Source organism: Podarcis raffonei, chromosome 9 (assembly GCF_027172205.1).
Source record: "Podarcis raffonei isolate rPodRaf1 chromosome 9, rPodRaf1.pri, whole genome shotgun sequence".
Taxonomy (NCBI): Eukaryota; Metazoa; Chordata; class Lepidosauria; order Squamata; family Lacertidae; genus Podarcis; species Podarcis raffonei.
This window is the reverse complement of record NC_070610.1, coordinates 56649074-56665973: the sequence shown is the minus strand read 5'-3', so window position 1 is coordinate 56665973 and position 16900 is coordinate 56649074. Positions and strand designations below refer to the sequence as shown.

General features: G+C 40.4%; 1 protein-coding gene across 1 annotated transcript in view; it reads right to left on the bottom strand.

The window, feature by feature from the left end:
- Positions 1 to 16900, bottom strand: part of COL25A1 (collagen type XXV alpha 1 chain) — a 283475-nt gene that overhangs the window by 132939 nt on the left and 133636 nt on the right. Inside the window, exons 3-4 of the mRNA XM_053403840.1 lie at positions 8873 to 8917; positions 7535 to 7542 (exon numbers count right to left, since the gene is read on the bottom strand). Of these exons, the coding sequence (XP_053259815.1) occupies positions 7535 to 7542; positions 8873 to 8917 (53 nt within the window). The remainder of the gene's footprint in view (positions 1 to 7534; positions 7543 to 8872; positions 8918 to 16900) is intronic.

Below are 16900 nucleotides of genomic sequence, written 5' to 3'. Positions count from 1 at the left end.
CTCAAACACCAGAAGCTTTCCAACTCTCTAACTACATTTTAAGCTTATTTATACCCACTGTGGAATAAAAAAACAACATATGCTTTTAATCATATCTGGAAAAGCATGATAGAAATACCAGATCACACTTTACACACGTGAAACGCAAAAATTCAAAATAAGTGCTCTTCTATCACATTGAGCATGGAGGAAAAGCTCTGGATAATTGATCTACACAGCTGGAAGTAGAAATGCTTAGGTCATTTCCTATTTAGGGATATGCTGTGGAATGGCTAATGGGTTAGACTACCTGAAGGAAACCACCGCCAATTAGTTCCATTCAAATGGGACCTTTTAAACAATTTCTATTAAACCCCAGTCTTGCACTAAAGCATTGATTAGGAATATATTCAGAGGGTATGCTGGTGAAAGATATTAAAACTTACAAATGACCACAGCTGTCTGCAACATGCTCTAATCCACCCATTCACACTCACCTATGAAAAGTTTAAATGATTGCTCTAATTCTCTGAAAAATCTGCAAGCTGAAATAATCCTGGTAACTGCCAATCAGGAGACACGATACCTGTGTTAAATGAAAACATACCCCTGAACATGACCCTTAATTTTTGAAACGCTAAGACATACTTTACAGCTGTTCAGCAGTATGTGCAGCAGTATGCGCAGAAGCAGATAGAGCACATTGCTTTGCAGTTTCATTCATTTGGTAACTTCAGTCCAAATGACTATTTGTAGGAAAGGCTCTTGCCTCAAACCAAGAAGCACAGCTTGTCAGGCCATTGGCTTGACTCCAAAAGCAACGTCTCAGATGCATACTCAATACTTTTTCTTGTGTAAGCTCTAATGCTGAAATCATTCTCATTCTCATACACACACAACCTACATTTATATGCATACACAGGATTAGGCTTTTAAGAAAAGTGGTCCAATGTAAATAAGACCATGAAGAAAAAGCAATTGCTTTTGCTTTCGGAACAAAGACCAAGCAACAATTGCCAGGCATCCAGCTTTTCAAGGTATCTATCTTTATTTCATTATGCTAGGAGTGCCTAACTCTAAGTCTAACAAGGTAACTGATCTGTCAGTGAAAGTGCAACTCCATCCAAAGTACCGTATTTTTCGCCCCATAGGACGCATCGGCCCATAGGATGCACCTAGTTTTTGGGGGGGGAGGGAAATAAAGAAAAAAAATTATTTACCACCCAGGTACGGGGCTGGGGTGGGGGAAGCCAGAGCTTCCCCCGACCCCAGCCCCCAGAACAGGCTGCTATCCGCTAGCCGTGGGAGAGCCGTGCGACTTCACACGGCTCTCCCACGGCTAGCGGAGCGCTGCGCGAAGCCCGAAGCTTGGGGCATGCTGAGCTCAGCGCACCCCAAGCTTCTGGGTGCCGGCAAGCTCTCTGCTAGCCATGGGAGAGCTGCGTCTCCCACGGCTAGCGGATAGCTTCCTGAACCCTGGAGAGCGAGAGGGGTCGGTGCGCACCGACCCCCTTCGCTCTCCAGGCTTCAGCGAAAGCCTATATTCGCCCCATAGGACGCACACACATTTCCCCTTCATTTTTGGAGGGGGAAAAGTGCATCCTATAGGGCGAAAAATACGGTAAGTCATTCCCCTAATTCCTGGCACCAGGAACTATCACTCTACATCACCTCTATCTTGTCAGGATTCAGCTTTATTTTATTGGCCCTCATCCATTTCTGCCTCCAGGCATGGATTAAGCACCTGTAGTGCTTCATAAACATCCAGTGGAAAGGAAAGACCGAACTGGGTGCCATTAACTTAATGGTGAGCCCACAGTACAAGCGTTAAGGAGCAAAACAAAAGCCCCCCGTTGCTACTTTCTAGAACCAGCCTGGCAGGATGGTGCAGAACCATCATAACTCAGTGCCTTCTATTCCTAACCCACAAATCTAGTTCAGAAAAAACACTATGGTTGATGGTATCAAAACCTTCTGAGAGATCAATGAGAGTTAGCAGGATCATACCCCCATTCCTGTAATACAAGTAAAGTTATTTCAGTGCCAAAACGAAGCCTTAAATCAGATTGAAATGAATCTAGATAAGGCACATCCAAAGCTGGCCATTCATCTCTCTCTCAAGCACCTTGGTATATGTCACACTACTGAGTCCAAGGAGAGCCTCATGAGGAGAGATATATCAATGCCTCTTTAAGAGCAGCTAGCACAATCCCCTTCCTATAAGGAAACATTTTTCATTCCCCGAACCAACCCAGTCAATACCCACCAACTAGCTTTTATAAGCCACAATGGGCAAAGGTTGAGATTACATGAATATGTACAAGCATCTTGTTCTCTCTTCTTTAGGCCTCAATAACTGAAATGAATCCCAATTAAACAGGCTTGACGATGCCCCTGAAACCTTCATCAGACCTACAGACAGCACTGAACTAGTGGTCTATCTCATTATAAGGCAGCTTCCTGTTTTTCACTTTTTAGAATCACGAAATCATGTCCAAAAAATACCTACATACAGGAGCAACTTGTCTGCAGACAAATTCCTTCCTGGCCCCAAATATGGTGACTAAACAATTCTACAGCAAAGGCAAATAAAAGCACTGCCCACTTACCAGTGGACAGAGACACCAGATAAACAGTGGGTGGGTGGGACAACCGCTTTGGACTGTGCCATGAGCCTTCAATGCAGTCATCTTTTATGCCCTATAAGTGGACTCAACCTAGAACAGGCATAATCAGGTCCACAAGAGGGACATCACATACCCCAATGGCCAATGGCTGGGCAGTTTACATTTCAAATTTATTGGTGGGCAACCCCACTAGCATTTTCTCCCCCTTCCCTGCCAATGGCCAAGACCACAGCTGATGTCAGCTGACCATTGAAGACCTCCAGCACCGCAACCTTGACACCCCAGCAGTGATGCCAGGCCGCAACTACTGCCCCGTGAAAATTATGGTAAGCCATCTTTTTGTGTATGTCTTTCTGTCAAAAAGGGACATGTCACATACACAAAAGTATATATTTGGTTAGTAGTTCCATAACAGTCTTAATTATGATGGATGCATTATTTCATATATTTAAATTTCTCAGATAAAGTTGTAAACATGCAAATGGTACAGAAGTGGGTTATATATGCTGCTAAAAAACTGCTATTCTAAGAGATTTTATGAATTTTCAAATACCACTGGAATTATCTTTGCTGGAGATGTGTAAAATTAAGTCACTTTTTTTTTTGCAACTGTAGAACTGTAGATTTAGTATCCGAACAAATAGCATTTGAATGAAGAAAACTAATATACAAGATGGATGTACTTTAAGTAATGTTTTAAATTATGGTTTAAAAAATGATGTCACCATTCTAGAATGTGAAAGTTCAATAAACAGAAATTCAAACAATTGCTATATTGTCTTCCATGTATATATCATGGAATTAGTCTTACTTGCTAGATCCTATGTAAAGATTTGCTAAGAGAAATATAGAAAATGTCTCATTCTGAATTCAGCAGAATACACCAGGGAAGGTTAAATTTCCTTATTCAGCCATAGAAAAGCACAAATATAGTTAAGAAAATAATGGTTTTGAAAGTGATACATGCATTCCATTAATATACAGTAGGACAGTTACCGGGTAGCCATTTCGCCCTGGTTGACCCTGGTTGAATGAAATGAAATGGAATGATACTCATTAGGAATACATACAGTGATATGTGAGGCTACACACCTGCTTTGTACATTAACAGGAAATGTAACTTTGTATCACTACTGTCTTTTTTTACAATTATTTATATTCTCTTGCCCTGAAAAGTGCATTTATAGGAACAAAAATGCCGTTTTAAATTCAGTATTTGTTTTTTCAGTCAAGGGTAGCAGAATATGCATGCTTACTTAGAACTAAATCCCACTGAATCTAAAGGGGTTTACAGTGTGCATAGGATTACAGCTGAGTTGCTCACGAGTAAGTAACACTGGTTTCAGTGGGATTCATGCATGCAATGAACTCATTGCAGGATTTCAGTTGCACCTAAAGTACAGTGGTACCTCGGTTTTCGAATGTAATCCATTCTGGAAGACTGTTTGAGTTCTGAAACTTTAGAAAACCAAAACTCAATAGCCGACAGCTAGGCTTCAGGGTTTTGCACTCAGCGGAAGCTGCATTTCCTGTTTGACTTCGAAAACCAAACCATTTACTGCTGGGTTTAAGGCATTTGAGTTCCAAAATGTTCATCAACAGAGACGTTCAAAAACCGAGGTACCACGGTATATCAAATTGCTCTTTCTATACTCAAGATCGCTTAAATGTGTTTATGGTATTCAGGAACACTACTATATATTTAAAGAGGTGCAAATTTCAAAAGCAAAAAGAGACAAATTCATTTGTGATTTACTTTATGTGCTAAAATCAGTTATCTGTTTTGTTGTTTTGTTTAGTAGCCATAATCACATTCCTAAAGCATGATGCTTTATTTATTTATTTATTTATTTATTTACTGGATTTATGTAATGCCTTTCTGCCAAGGCACCCAGGTTGGTGTACAATGTACACTATATAAAATGAAAACTGACAGAATTTTCTCATAACAGCTGATCAAATGTGTGTTCCCTGGCCTGGGTTCCCTTGCTTCTGCCTTCCCTCCGAGCATGTAGTCACCCAGGGAAGGCGAAAAAGCAGTGTTTATATTTCTGAATGTATAAAAACACACTCAGATTATATAATCCCATTTAAAAATCCAAGGTTGTGAATAGGCAGCATAACAACACATGAAAATCCAAGACTTCACTTACTTTTATAATTGAAAAAACTTTTATATCATTCAATTAAAAATCCCTATTTAAGAATTTGTGTCATGTTAGAAGAAAGTCCCACTGAATTTCAAAGGGGCTTTCTCTCAAATAAATGAACTTAAAACAGAGAGCCTTATTTTAAAAACAGGAAATGTGAAAGAAGCAAAGAAAGCTTATCTCTCTCCGTCAAGATGCTATCTTCAAGACTATTACCAAACACTTTGGTGGTTTCACATACATATGCAAAGCACCTGTGGTAGCCCAGGTTCATCTAAATAGGACTGCAGCATGGACCAGGAGGTGGGGTCAACCAAAGTCCATATATGTTATGGTTACCAGATTTTCTTCAATCTATCCGGGGACACTTTTTTTTTAAGCTGAGTAGCCACAGAGAGTCAGTAGTGGGGATGGTGAGGCAAAAGACCCTGGGCCCAAGCACACATGCAAAGCCCTTCTTTTGCATGCTGTGAAACATAAATGTGAAGATTTTTAAAAACTGGGCAACAGCGCGCCACCCGCCCATGACTCCCAAGCTTCCCCTGATCTCCTGCCCCCTTCCTCCTTTGTTTTGACTGATCGGGGGAGGCTCGGAAGTCACAGGCGGGCGGCTGTTGCACAGTTTTTTTTAAAAAACTCTGCACATTTATGCTTCACAGGGTGCAAGAGAAGGGCTTTGCACCTTGCCTGGCAGAGAAACCACACAACTTGCGCCCCTCCTGGGCAACACCCACCCGTCCATGACTCCTGAGCCTCCCCTGATCTGTCAAAACAAAGGGGGGAGGGGGCAGGAGATCTGTGCCACCGGATGTCCTTGGTTCCCCTTTGGCAGTGGCGGCGGCAGCAGCAGTGAGCAGCTGCTGAAGCCAGCCAGAGCCAACTGTGCTACCAGGCTGGCTCCGGGCTGCTGAGGCTGCCACTGCCACATTTCCCAGCGACAGATTTGCAAATCTGGGGACATTCCGGGGATGGAATTTGTCTGGGGATAGATTTGCAAATCTAGGGACTGTCCCCGGGAACCGGGGATGTCTGGTAAACCTAATATATGTGCTCTCCTTCACTGGACTTAGGTTGCAGCAGGTGCTTTGCAGATGACAGAAAACCCAGTAAGTCAAACAAACACTTTAGTTACACATCATGAACCATCATAAAGAACCAGCAATTAATGTGTCTTTTATCTATAATGTGAGAACAGAAGGAAAAAAGATAACCTGAAACTATTTTGGGGGTTAACAAATCTAGGGCCCAATACGCCACAGTTGCTATTCCTGTTTGCTACTATTGTTGTATTGCAACAGTGCCAAAATGTTTCCATATGGTGGACTGATTTTTCCAATGAATGGGCTCTGGTGGCTTGAAGGAAGCTTCTGCCACATTTGCTGTAATTTTGCTGTGCCCAAATCTACCTATCTCTGCTCTTCCCTCTGTAGGGCAGAGCTTGAGCCAAAATCCCCCAGCTTTAAATAAGGATATGAATTAATGAAAAGGCCACTGAACAAGTGTTGTATGTTGAGAAGGAAGGATCTATCAGATGGAGCAGGAGGTTTCCAGATTCATGGTACTCTTTATCCAAAGGAAGGGGAACCAGTGGCTCTTGAGATATTGCTGGATTTCAACCCCCATCCGCTTTAGCGAGCGTGGCTAATGTTAAGTATAATGGGAGTTGTAACTCAACAACAGTGGAGGGCCCCACCCCTTTCTTAATCATACAAAAACCCTACTGGAGTAAATTCTGACAAACAGAAGCTCCAGTTATAACAAAGCAATTCTCATTACTATTAACTGTCGTAAGAAAATAATAACAATTTTCACATGATCTACTGACTGCAAAACAACCTGGTTTTACTTAGATATGACTAGTCATATTACAAAGTTGAACCACTGGTCTCGTGTAAGGCTTGTTCACTCTTAATAGTATATATGTGTGGCCTGTTACATATGAAGAATGGGATACCAATGGACAAGATGGACTTTGTTCCTCTTCTTGCCACTGTTGCTGCTGCTCATTTCTCTACCATAAAAGTGAATTTCATGGGCTGTTGGCAAAGCGTGATTTGGTTTCTCTGATCTCACCTTTTAATCACAGATTAAATTGGATATATCTCAAAGCCCTTTGGCCACATGTGAGGTGCGTTGGAGAGAGGTTCCACTACAGGAAGGGAAGCCAGAAAGAGACGCCACCAGAAAAAAGTCAGCATATTACTTTCTGTTCTGTTCTAAAACATTCTAACCCTGAATTGCTAGAATGGGGTTGGTGGTAAGAGCATTCTTTTAGATGGAATGAGCTTTCCCCCATTGTCTGTTCAGGTTTCTAGCCTCTAAGTGTGCAGGATGGTAACAGCATCTTTTCAGCCACTAGTTTGGAAAGGCTTTCTTCTTGCCATTCTGTGTTGTGACTTAGCAGTTTTATATTGTTTTGCTTGCTTATTGATTTATGGCTTTTTATTGTACTCTGCTGTATATTCTGTTTTAATGTGCTGTTCACTGCATGGGGGGCTTTTTTGGCTGAAATGTAGTATACAAACAAATAGTAATAATAATAACCTGCTTCCAGCGTTCATGTATACTGTTCTGCTTCAAAATGTAAAAGACAAAACCCAAAACAAGATAAAAAATAATATTGAAAAACCATTTGATGTTTAAAACATGTTAATAACTGAGAATGTATTTAGGATGATAGTTGGTACATTTAACATCATTTTTACCAGTTTTCAAAAGCACTTTCTGACTCATTCATGATAACCATAGATGATCCAATAGTATATCAGTTGTACTTACAGGAGGTCCTACGAAAAGAAAAGACAAGGAAAGAAAGACAAATATATGTAAGTTTATGAAAACTTGAAAGGTATTCATATAGAGTGTCCATATAGATTTTTTTTTTGATGAAAGTAGTGGCATTTTCATTCTTCTCACCCAGCATTAAAGATTATTAGTTTGCTGCGAGTGCCAAGCCATCTCATGTACAAAATACTTTGTGTTCACAAGTACATCTCTGACTACAGAATTTTTCTTAAACATACAGTTCTACAACCCTTGTAGTCTGACTCAGGAACTCCCTCCCTTTCTCCTCTTGGATTTAACCTTAACACCAAGGCAGAATTGCTTGAATCTACAGTTACTCCTTCTACTTTTCCTAAGACAGGCAAACTTTCTTTTATAATCAACTCCTTTCAAGGCCTACTTATAAAATGTTCCCCATTAAAAATGTCACACTTTCTGAAGCAATATTAGCACATTTTTCCAATTATTTACACTCAAAAGCTTTTTGTACAAATGTTCTAGAGAACATGATCAGAGGTCTGCAAATCACATCTAATATTTCTTTCAGGAGCAGCTGTAGCCATCAAATCAATGACTTTTCATTAGCTTTTATGCTTCCCTTTTTCTTCTGACTCAAGTATGTTGCAAAGGGGGCACATAATAGCAACAGCTGTCCTTGAAGTTTGCTTTAAATATAGTCAGACTTTCATTTTTAACAATGTGATTTTATTGTGTAGTTAACTAAAGTAATTTCTTGTTGTTGTTAAATGATCCTAAAGAGAATTTTAAACTTACAAGGTCTTTTTCTAACAGAAATCAAATTAGTTTCATTTGTTAATAAAGTCATGTGTTTATGACATTTAAAGGCTCCAAGGACTACTGAAATGCTATGCCAAATCACAGTGGTTTCATTTGATTTATGAGGATGAGTTGCCTAGGGCTCACACGCTTGTCCTCTTGTGGTATGGTTGTCAGTAAACTGTTGAAAGCTTTGATTTCCATTTTAGATGTAACTGCAGTTTAATATCATCTGAAGCCTAAACTGTAGATATAGGTTGTTGAAAGAAGCCAGCTTCATAAACTATGGTTTGAAGCTAGCTTGTTGCAACAAACAACAGTTAAACCCTTTGTACAGAAAAAATTAAAAATAAGGTTGCTATATCTGTGTTATATATTTGTTACATCTGTTTTGTTGTTACTGTTTTTATATTTTTAAGTCTCTTTGGGAAAAAAATACTATAAAAATTGCTTTTCATATATGAAACAGTATCAGCAAGCATCCCTTCACAAAATGAACCAGGTGATGCTGAAAACACACACACCAGAAGCATTACTTTTAAATCTGAAACATACCAATCTCTCCTCTTCTTCCTCGCTTGCCTCGTTTACCAGGAGGACCTGAAAAGCAAACAGTTCCCAATTTGTAATTGAGGAGTGCAATTAAAGTGGGCTAGTACATGCATGAAGTCAACGTGACACCCAGAATGGGATCAGTGACACCACGATTCAACCACAAATGCCTCCAAATGGTCTTTCCAGAAAAATAATCTTCCTTGTCCCACCCTCAGCAGAAATGCCACAGAATTCATTGGCACTACTTATTTCATGTCAATGTACAGCTTGCCTTGCCTAGCACATCTAGTGTTATGCATGTTTACTGGGAGGTATGCAGTGCTCATTTCTAGGCAAGTGTGTAATGGATTGCAGCCTTAAACAATAACAACAAAACTATGAATGCCTCAATGGTTTAAATAACAACAGAAGTGTCCACCACATGTATAACATACTAGTAACAATGAAAAAGTCTTGCTTGCAGCAGTGGTTAGTGCAAACTAGGGTTGCCATATGTCCGGAATTTCCTGGACACACCCAGGATTCAGCTGTCACGCACTGTGTTTGGGCGGAAATCACAAAAATACCCTGAAAAATCCGAACACATATGGCAACCCATGTCAGAAGTGCCATTTTTTGGCTAATTCCAGAAAGATAGCTCAAAAACATCATAATTCTTTTGAGATTTTGCAATAAAAAAAGCTCAACAACTTAGTCAAAACAGAGTAACTCAGAACACCTGCAATAAAACAGTCTTTGCTTGTTGCCTTACATGAAATCCAGAGCCATGATGCCATTATTAAGGCCTCTCCCAGTTACCTGCTGTCAGGGAACTGCCATCGGAGCCTAGAGTGGAGGTAAGGCTCCCCAACGATGCAGGAGAAGGGACCAGCAGGGAGAGAGAGAACACTTCCTTTGAGGAAGGAAATAGGAGTGACACCAGGAAGCAAGGGGGGACTGCGGAGAGAGGGCTCCAAGACTCTTCCACAGAGACCAGCGGGGAGAGCCCAGGACCTCCGTTGGGCATGCCCACTCTGCGCAGGAGACTTCCACGCAGGGAGGCTAGGCGGAGACTTGGCGTCAAAGAGCTTCTATGTTGGAAGAAGTTCAGGAAACGCCCACTGACGGATTCTGCCAGCGACTGACACAGCCATGGAGAAAGGGCTGTCCAGCCAGGGAAGGGTTCAGCCAGGCAACGTTGCCTAGAGCGGCAGCACCCTTTACGCACAAGCAACCCCCAATTCCCTTTACACCTGCACTGCACATTTCAAACAGTAAAGGGACCAGAAGCAGAGCCTCTGAGTTTCTGATAATTCCTCAGACAAACTGTCATCAAATATATGGTTAGATCTGAAATACTGACAAGCGTTATGTTTTAACCTTTGAAATAAAGCAGGGATGAGGATCCTGTAGCCCTCCATAATGTTGTTGGACTCCCAACTCCCACCAGCCCTAATCACAGTGGCCAATTATCAAGGATGATGGAAGTTGCAGTCTAGGGACATCTGCAGGGCTGGCTGGATTTTTCTGCATATTCTGGATGTGGCTGTGTGTTGGAAGAGACAAATGTTGGAGGGAAAAACCTCAAATGTTTCAAGTCCTAGGCAAAAGTTGTAACATACTGAGGTCGGTTTCAGATTGCCAGCAAAGATGGGCAGCATCTTAAATATGTTCTTCTTTTTGTAATATATATTTTCCTGGCCGCTTGATGTAGCCAGGAACAGTAGCCCTAAGCTCATCTCAGCTGCCATCCCATCCCATAATATAATGCTTGAAGAACACTAAGTCATAATGTAGCACCATTCCAGATGCATTGAAGAGAAAGAAAGGTGGCAGTTCCTGGTCTCCTTTAGAATTATAGACTTGCTTGCCTATATCCTGCTGGACAGTCTTCTGGGACAATACAGTTCATGTAAACTTGTTTTAATAAATTAATCCCTAAACATTTAATTATTGTGCCATCACTAATAATATAAAAAATGTGGTTGTATGATAGATTGGCTGTTGTTAGTATTACTCCACCATTACAAGGAGAAGAGCTGGCAAATTGCATTTGTGTCTGAGCATCAAGGGATAATGTATAAAGCCCTATTTCCTCTTCCTTTTAAGGCAGCAATGCATTTCCAGGAGAATCAGAAGGAAATGCTGGATTTTGGGCCAGCTTGTGCAAGAGACTCAAGTACAGCATTCTGCAGTATCTCTGGCATAGAAAAGGCAATTGTTTGTTTTCTCCCTATCCATATGTTCTAGCTATTAGCTTGGGAAAGGATCCTGCAGCAGAATTCCATGCCTTCCTTTCTACATGCAGAATAGGCATCCCCGTGTACAGTACCACATGTATTGCAATTCCTGGTCCAATATAAAAATCACCAATTAATCTCAAAACAATTAATTAATGTTTAACTACAGACAGTAAATTCTGTGCCAAGTAATACCTTACCAACACAAAGCACTTTAGAAATAACCTCTTGTTTTAAATGTCACTTTCAGTTTTAAAGCTTCTGAGAAAGAAATGTGACTTCGCAGTGGAACAAACTAGTGTCATGAAGATTAATGAAACCAAATAATACACAGAGAAAACAGTGTACAGTAGTTCAACTTGCTGGCTACTTATAAAGCATTCAATATTTTAAGTAGAACAGCAAGATCTGGTGCTATTTTCCTGCTTCTCTAGAGAGGTATTTTAAACAAATTGTTGTTGAGGATAGCATTAATCAATTTAATTTCAGAAACTGTGTTGGTTTATATTTCAATCCCTTGCTATCATGAACTGTCTGAACAAGTTACAGGATCTGTTAAATCTCAGCTTGAAATATAACCAGCAAAATAAAGCAGATAAAGGTAAAATCTATATTTTTAAAATATACATATACTTTTTCAACCAAGCTATTGATTACAGTATAATGACAAGCCAGTCTAATTATATGCACAAAGAGTCCACCCAGACATGACGTTCGCCTATCACTAATAGAATAGGGTTTTGATGGCTTTCAACAAAAATAAAATATGAAATCAAGGAAGCAGTTGGCACAAAAATATATCAATCTCATACAGATCATGGAATTTACTTGTCATCTTGCAAAACTCACTGGGCTCTGGTCCAAATACAGACTTTGGGGCCCCCTAATATTCACTTCAAAAGAAAAGATGACTGTTACAAGGTCCCTGAATTCTTCTTTGGCTTAGATTAAAATTTGAGCTGTGCAAGAACGTGTTTGTAACCACTCAGCTCTCAAACTCCCTGTCATGGGTTGGCCAGGACAGGACCATACCGATGGATAGCTTGTTGGAGAGTAATGGGGAGGGCTCCAGTGGGATAGGGTAGAGGTTCTTCCAGACACAGGGGGGCCTGATAGTAAGGATTCTAAGCAGGGCTCAAGTGGGGTGCAGCCTTTCCCTCAGCCTTTTCTCTCACCTCACCTGAACCCACAGCAGGTGCTGTGAGCCCCATCTCCCTCTTCTTCACAGCTGCTGGAGCCTATCTCTGACTACTTCACAGTGCCTCTTGTGCCACGCATACTGGAGTTATCAGATGCTGGGTCTAGCCTTGCTTCTGCAGAGGGGGCAGAGATACCCCCTCCATTACCTCAGTCCTGGAGAAACCACAGGAGATGTGAGAACATGCAGCCGATCCCACTTTCAAGGCAGAGTGCCAGGTTGCTAGCTAAGGTGTAGATGCACTAAGCTGAGCCCAGTCCATTCCTTTATATAGGATAGCAAGGAATGTGTCAAGTGTCAGACCAATGTCTAAGCTTTGATTAGCTAGATCACCTGCCTTTGTATAACTGTGCCTTGGCTTAACTATGTGCATGGCCTGCTGGACCCAAGACCAGACCAGCACTTTGCATATGTATTGCACCAACCTAAAACATTTGGAATAAAAGCTTTGCAGGGAAAATGTTATTTGAGTTATTGTTCTTCAGCAACTAGGAATAAGGACACTCCCTTTTTCTTCCCAAACCCCAATCCACGCATAGACCTGGTATGGACTACTGCAGCATTACTGCCTTAGCCAGGGGAAGAAAGAAGCATGGCTTCTGGTTTTATCTTGTTTCTCTTGACTGGTGCGCTAGTAATATGCCAGTGAGAAGGACCTCAGTTGCTCTTGGGAAATGTTTTTACAGGGGCAACTGCTCAGGTTTGGATGGATCACTAGAATTCATAATTGGAAATAAATCTCATCCTAGCATCCTGCAGTTCTCTTCTTCTTCTTAAAAAAAAACCTGGTCAGTTTGCATTTCTTTGTACAAAAAGTATTGATCTGATATGTAAAGATCTTTCCTATTCTAACTGATTTAAGAGGGTTCTGGAAGCTTCTCTGTGTGATACAAGCTGGTGCAAGCTGGAAGCTTCTAGCTGACAGGCAAGTTTATATTCTGCCTAGAAACAAGCAGAAGGTTCCTGATGTTTAGGTTATTCCTTCAGAGAAACAGCTGGTTTGAACTAGTTCTGTTACCTCTTTCATTCAAGGTCATTGTGTCCTAAGGAGCCTGAGTTTCACTTTTTACCTCTCTTTCCTTCTGGTATGGTGTTTCTGTATGTAGTATGCTTAGTGTTAAGGTTTTAGTCTTTTATAAATTATCGTAAGTTTAAGTTAAGTCTGCTGCAACTGGATTTCTTATGGACAGTGCCAATCCTAATGTACATTGTAAAGCTCTGCTGGATGAAATATCAGTTGCCTCTGGTCTGTTGTTTTTTTGTTTGTTTTTGGAGAAACCTGCAATGTGTTTAAGTTTATTTTACTCTGCTGACTATACATTGGAATCTGCTCTGGATCAATATGAGCAGAATTCATGACAACCCTTACAAGTCTTACTGTTGCGGGGGGGGGGCGCAGAGAAAATCTTCTTAAGTAGAGATGTTATATTTTGTTTTAGCTAGCACAGAATAGAGGAACCTCATATATTCAGCTTGGCAAACACAGAAATAGCTGCTGTCACTTACTTGATAGACATGACTGAAGGACAGCTGAAATAAGCAGGCAGAGTCATTCTATACTAGCATGGAATGAAAGCCTTCTTGTAGTTTCAGTTTGCCATTCCAATGCATTACTACTTTGTCATAGCAAATGTTTTCCTTATCAAGACACAAAAACACGCTGTAAAAAGACAACACAAACAATCACATTTGCATTTTCACAAACCTTAATTGAGTTGCACTGATAATAAGGAATTTAAAGGCAAATTTCCCAGAGGAGTTTAAAGGATAATATTAATATTATATTAAAATATATTCTTTTGTGTCCTTTCTAAGGGTACAGTTTTAAACACAGGTACTTTTAAGTCAGAAGATTCCAGGTCATAGAATCATAGAATTGTAGAACTGGAAGGAACTAGAAGACTAGAAGGGTCTTCTAGTACAATCTCTTGCAATGCAGGAATCCCAACTAAACTATCCATGACGGATGGCCATCCAAACTCTGCTTAAAAGCTTCCAATGAAGGAGAGTCCATAACCTCCTGAGGGAGACCATTCCACTGTTGAACAGCTCTTACTGTCAGAAAGTTCTTCCTAATGTTAGGCAGAATCTCTTTCTTGTAATTTGTATCCATAGGTTCAGAGCAATGGATAAGTAAGTTTTTCCTTACTCTCCAGAGCAAGGAAAAACAAGCTTGCTCCATACTCCATGTCAGTCCTTAAGATACTGACATTGTGTACTTAGACTTTCAAAAGGCTTTTCATAAAGTTCCTCATGAAAGACTTAAGCTTAGTAAGACTCAAGAAAGTAACTTGGAAGTCATGGAAAAAGAAAAGAGGTCCTTTTGTAACTGGTTAAGAAGCAGGAAGTAGAGAGTAGAAATAAATGGACAGTTCTCCCAATGGAAGGATGGAGAAAGTGAAGTCCCCCCAAGGATTTGTATTGGGACCTGTGTTTTTAAACTTGTTCATAAATTAGTTAGGGGTGAGCAATGAGGTAGCCAAATCTGTTGATGATGCCAAATTGCTCAGAGTGGTTAAGACAAAACGTGACTGTGAAGAGCCTCAAAAGGAGCTGTCCAAACTAAGTGAATGGGCAGTAAAATGGCGCTCTCTCTCTCTCTCTCTCTCTCTCTCTCTCTCTCTCTCTAAATATATATATATATATCTCACACCCAGTGTATGTCATCAGTGAAAAAGGCACATTCCAGCTAGGATAACTGGAAAGGAGTATAAACTAAAAATGGTATTATGCATGATTAGCTTTTCAGCATGGTATGATGCGTGACTAGCTGTGGCAGAATGCAGATGCACATTCATACAGGCAAGAAAACAACATCCCATGCTTACAAATGCAGCGAGTGGCTCAAGAATGGAAGCCCACTTCAGCACACAGATCTCTTTATCAACACCAGAGGAAAGAGGTTAGAGGCATTTCTACCTCTGCTTTGATTTTCTCTGTGACTTTGCTTGAGTTTCTCGACATCTTTGGTCGAGAAACTTACAAAGCATTTTCCTCTGGGGAAAAATTCAGTTAATAATAGTCTTCTTTACAAATGATTCAAAGTACACCTACACAGTTTGAAAAAATTGAAAACTCTTTGTCAGATGCAAAAAGGCTTCTGAATACCTGTTACTGGGAACCACAAGAGTGCTCTTGTGCTTGAGTCCTGCTTCCTGGTTTCCCAAAAGCATCTGGGTGGCCACTGTGAGAACAGGATGCTGAATTAGATGGGCCACTGGCCTGATCCAGGAAACACTTCTTATATGCTTATGCTTTCTCCTGCATGAGCCTGCTTGCCTATTGTGGTCATCACCTGATGACTTACTTCATGTCCAGTCCAATCCATTCCAAATAACTTTATTGCACTAGCAGTTGGACATGACATATCTGAATCAAAAATAAATACAAGCAAAAGGGATGCTGAGCCACAAATAATAGTCTCTATTCAGATCTCTGCATCTCCCTTACAGTTCACTGCTATATTGTCCAGGGTCTTCTTTCTGGTGGTTTTGGATGCCAAAGCAAAAAGGGCGACTTTTTGAGAGTCACTAGAATGTTTACATTGCTAAGAAGCCATAGTACCTTCTCTAACAGCGAGAGACATCTTTCCTGTATGGACAGCAGGGTGAGAAATTGTGTCTTGGGTCCAATGTGCAGTGGAAAATATATTAAATGGTGCAAGATGTCTTCCACCTGCGGTTGCCCACATATACAGAGTCTGTCTTCATACAGTACTCTGCTGTATCATCCATAGCTTGAAAAAGCAGGTCAGTAAAAGCAAAGCTTAGTGAGGCTGGCCTACTCCATGTCTTGTTGCCATCTGAGACTTAGTTGGCTCAGATATGGAATGTTGACTTCTTGTCATGGAACTCTTGCTAGAGAGACCTGATTGGCTACTGTGGTTTTCAAAGGAGCCACAAGACATTTTGCCAAGTATTTAGCTTGATGTCACTTTATCTCTGATGTGTGGCTAGATTTTTATCTGCTTTTGTTTTCAACTCTCTCTGCTGTGTATAGTTGTAATTTTAAGACAGCCCTGTTTAGGAAATTTTTAATATTTAATGCTGTATTGTTTTTAACACTCGATTGGAAGCCACCCAGAGTGGCTGGGGAAACTCAGCCAGATGGGCGGGGTATAAATAAATTGTTGTTGTTGTAATTATATCTGCTATGATTGTAACCTGCCTTGAAATGTCTTTATAGGCTGAAAGGTGTGGTACAAATGTTTTTACGTAAATAAATAAATGCACACATAAATATATATTATTTCTGTGCTGGTCGGTACATTCTCGCTGAATGGTCTTTGGTATCCGAAGGCTGTGTTTGTATTGTTTGGTTCAAATGCAAAAGCTACAAACATGAATATATGTAGTGTCCCTTAATTAATTATTTTAATATCACTCTTCCTTACTAACTTAAAACAGCACATTTATTTATTTGCTGTATCTAATAACTAATATCCAGCTAATGTCCATTACTTTGTAAAGCTGATGTGTCTCTTCTTACAGTAAACTTGATATTCTGGCTTTATTTTTAAGCCAAGACTGACAAGACTTTTGTGATGACGGTGACAATTTAAAATGGCCACTGAACTTAGCGGTTTCTCATTTCAGTGACAGTGAAACCCAA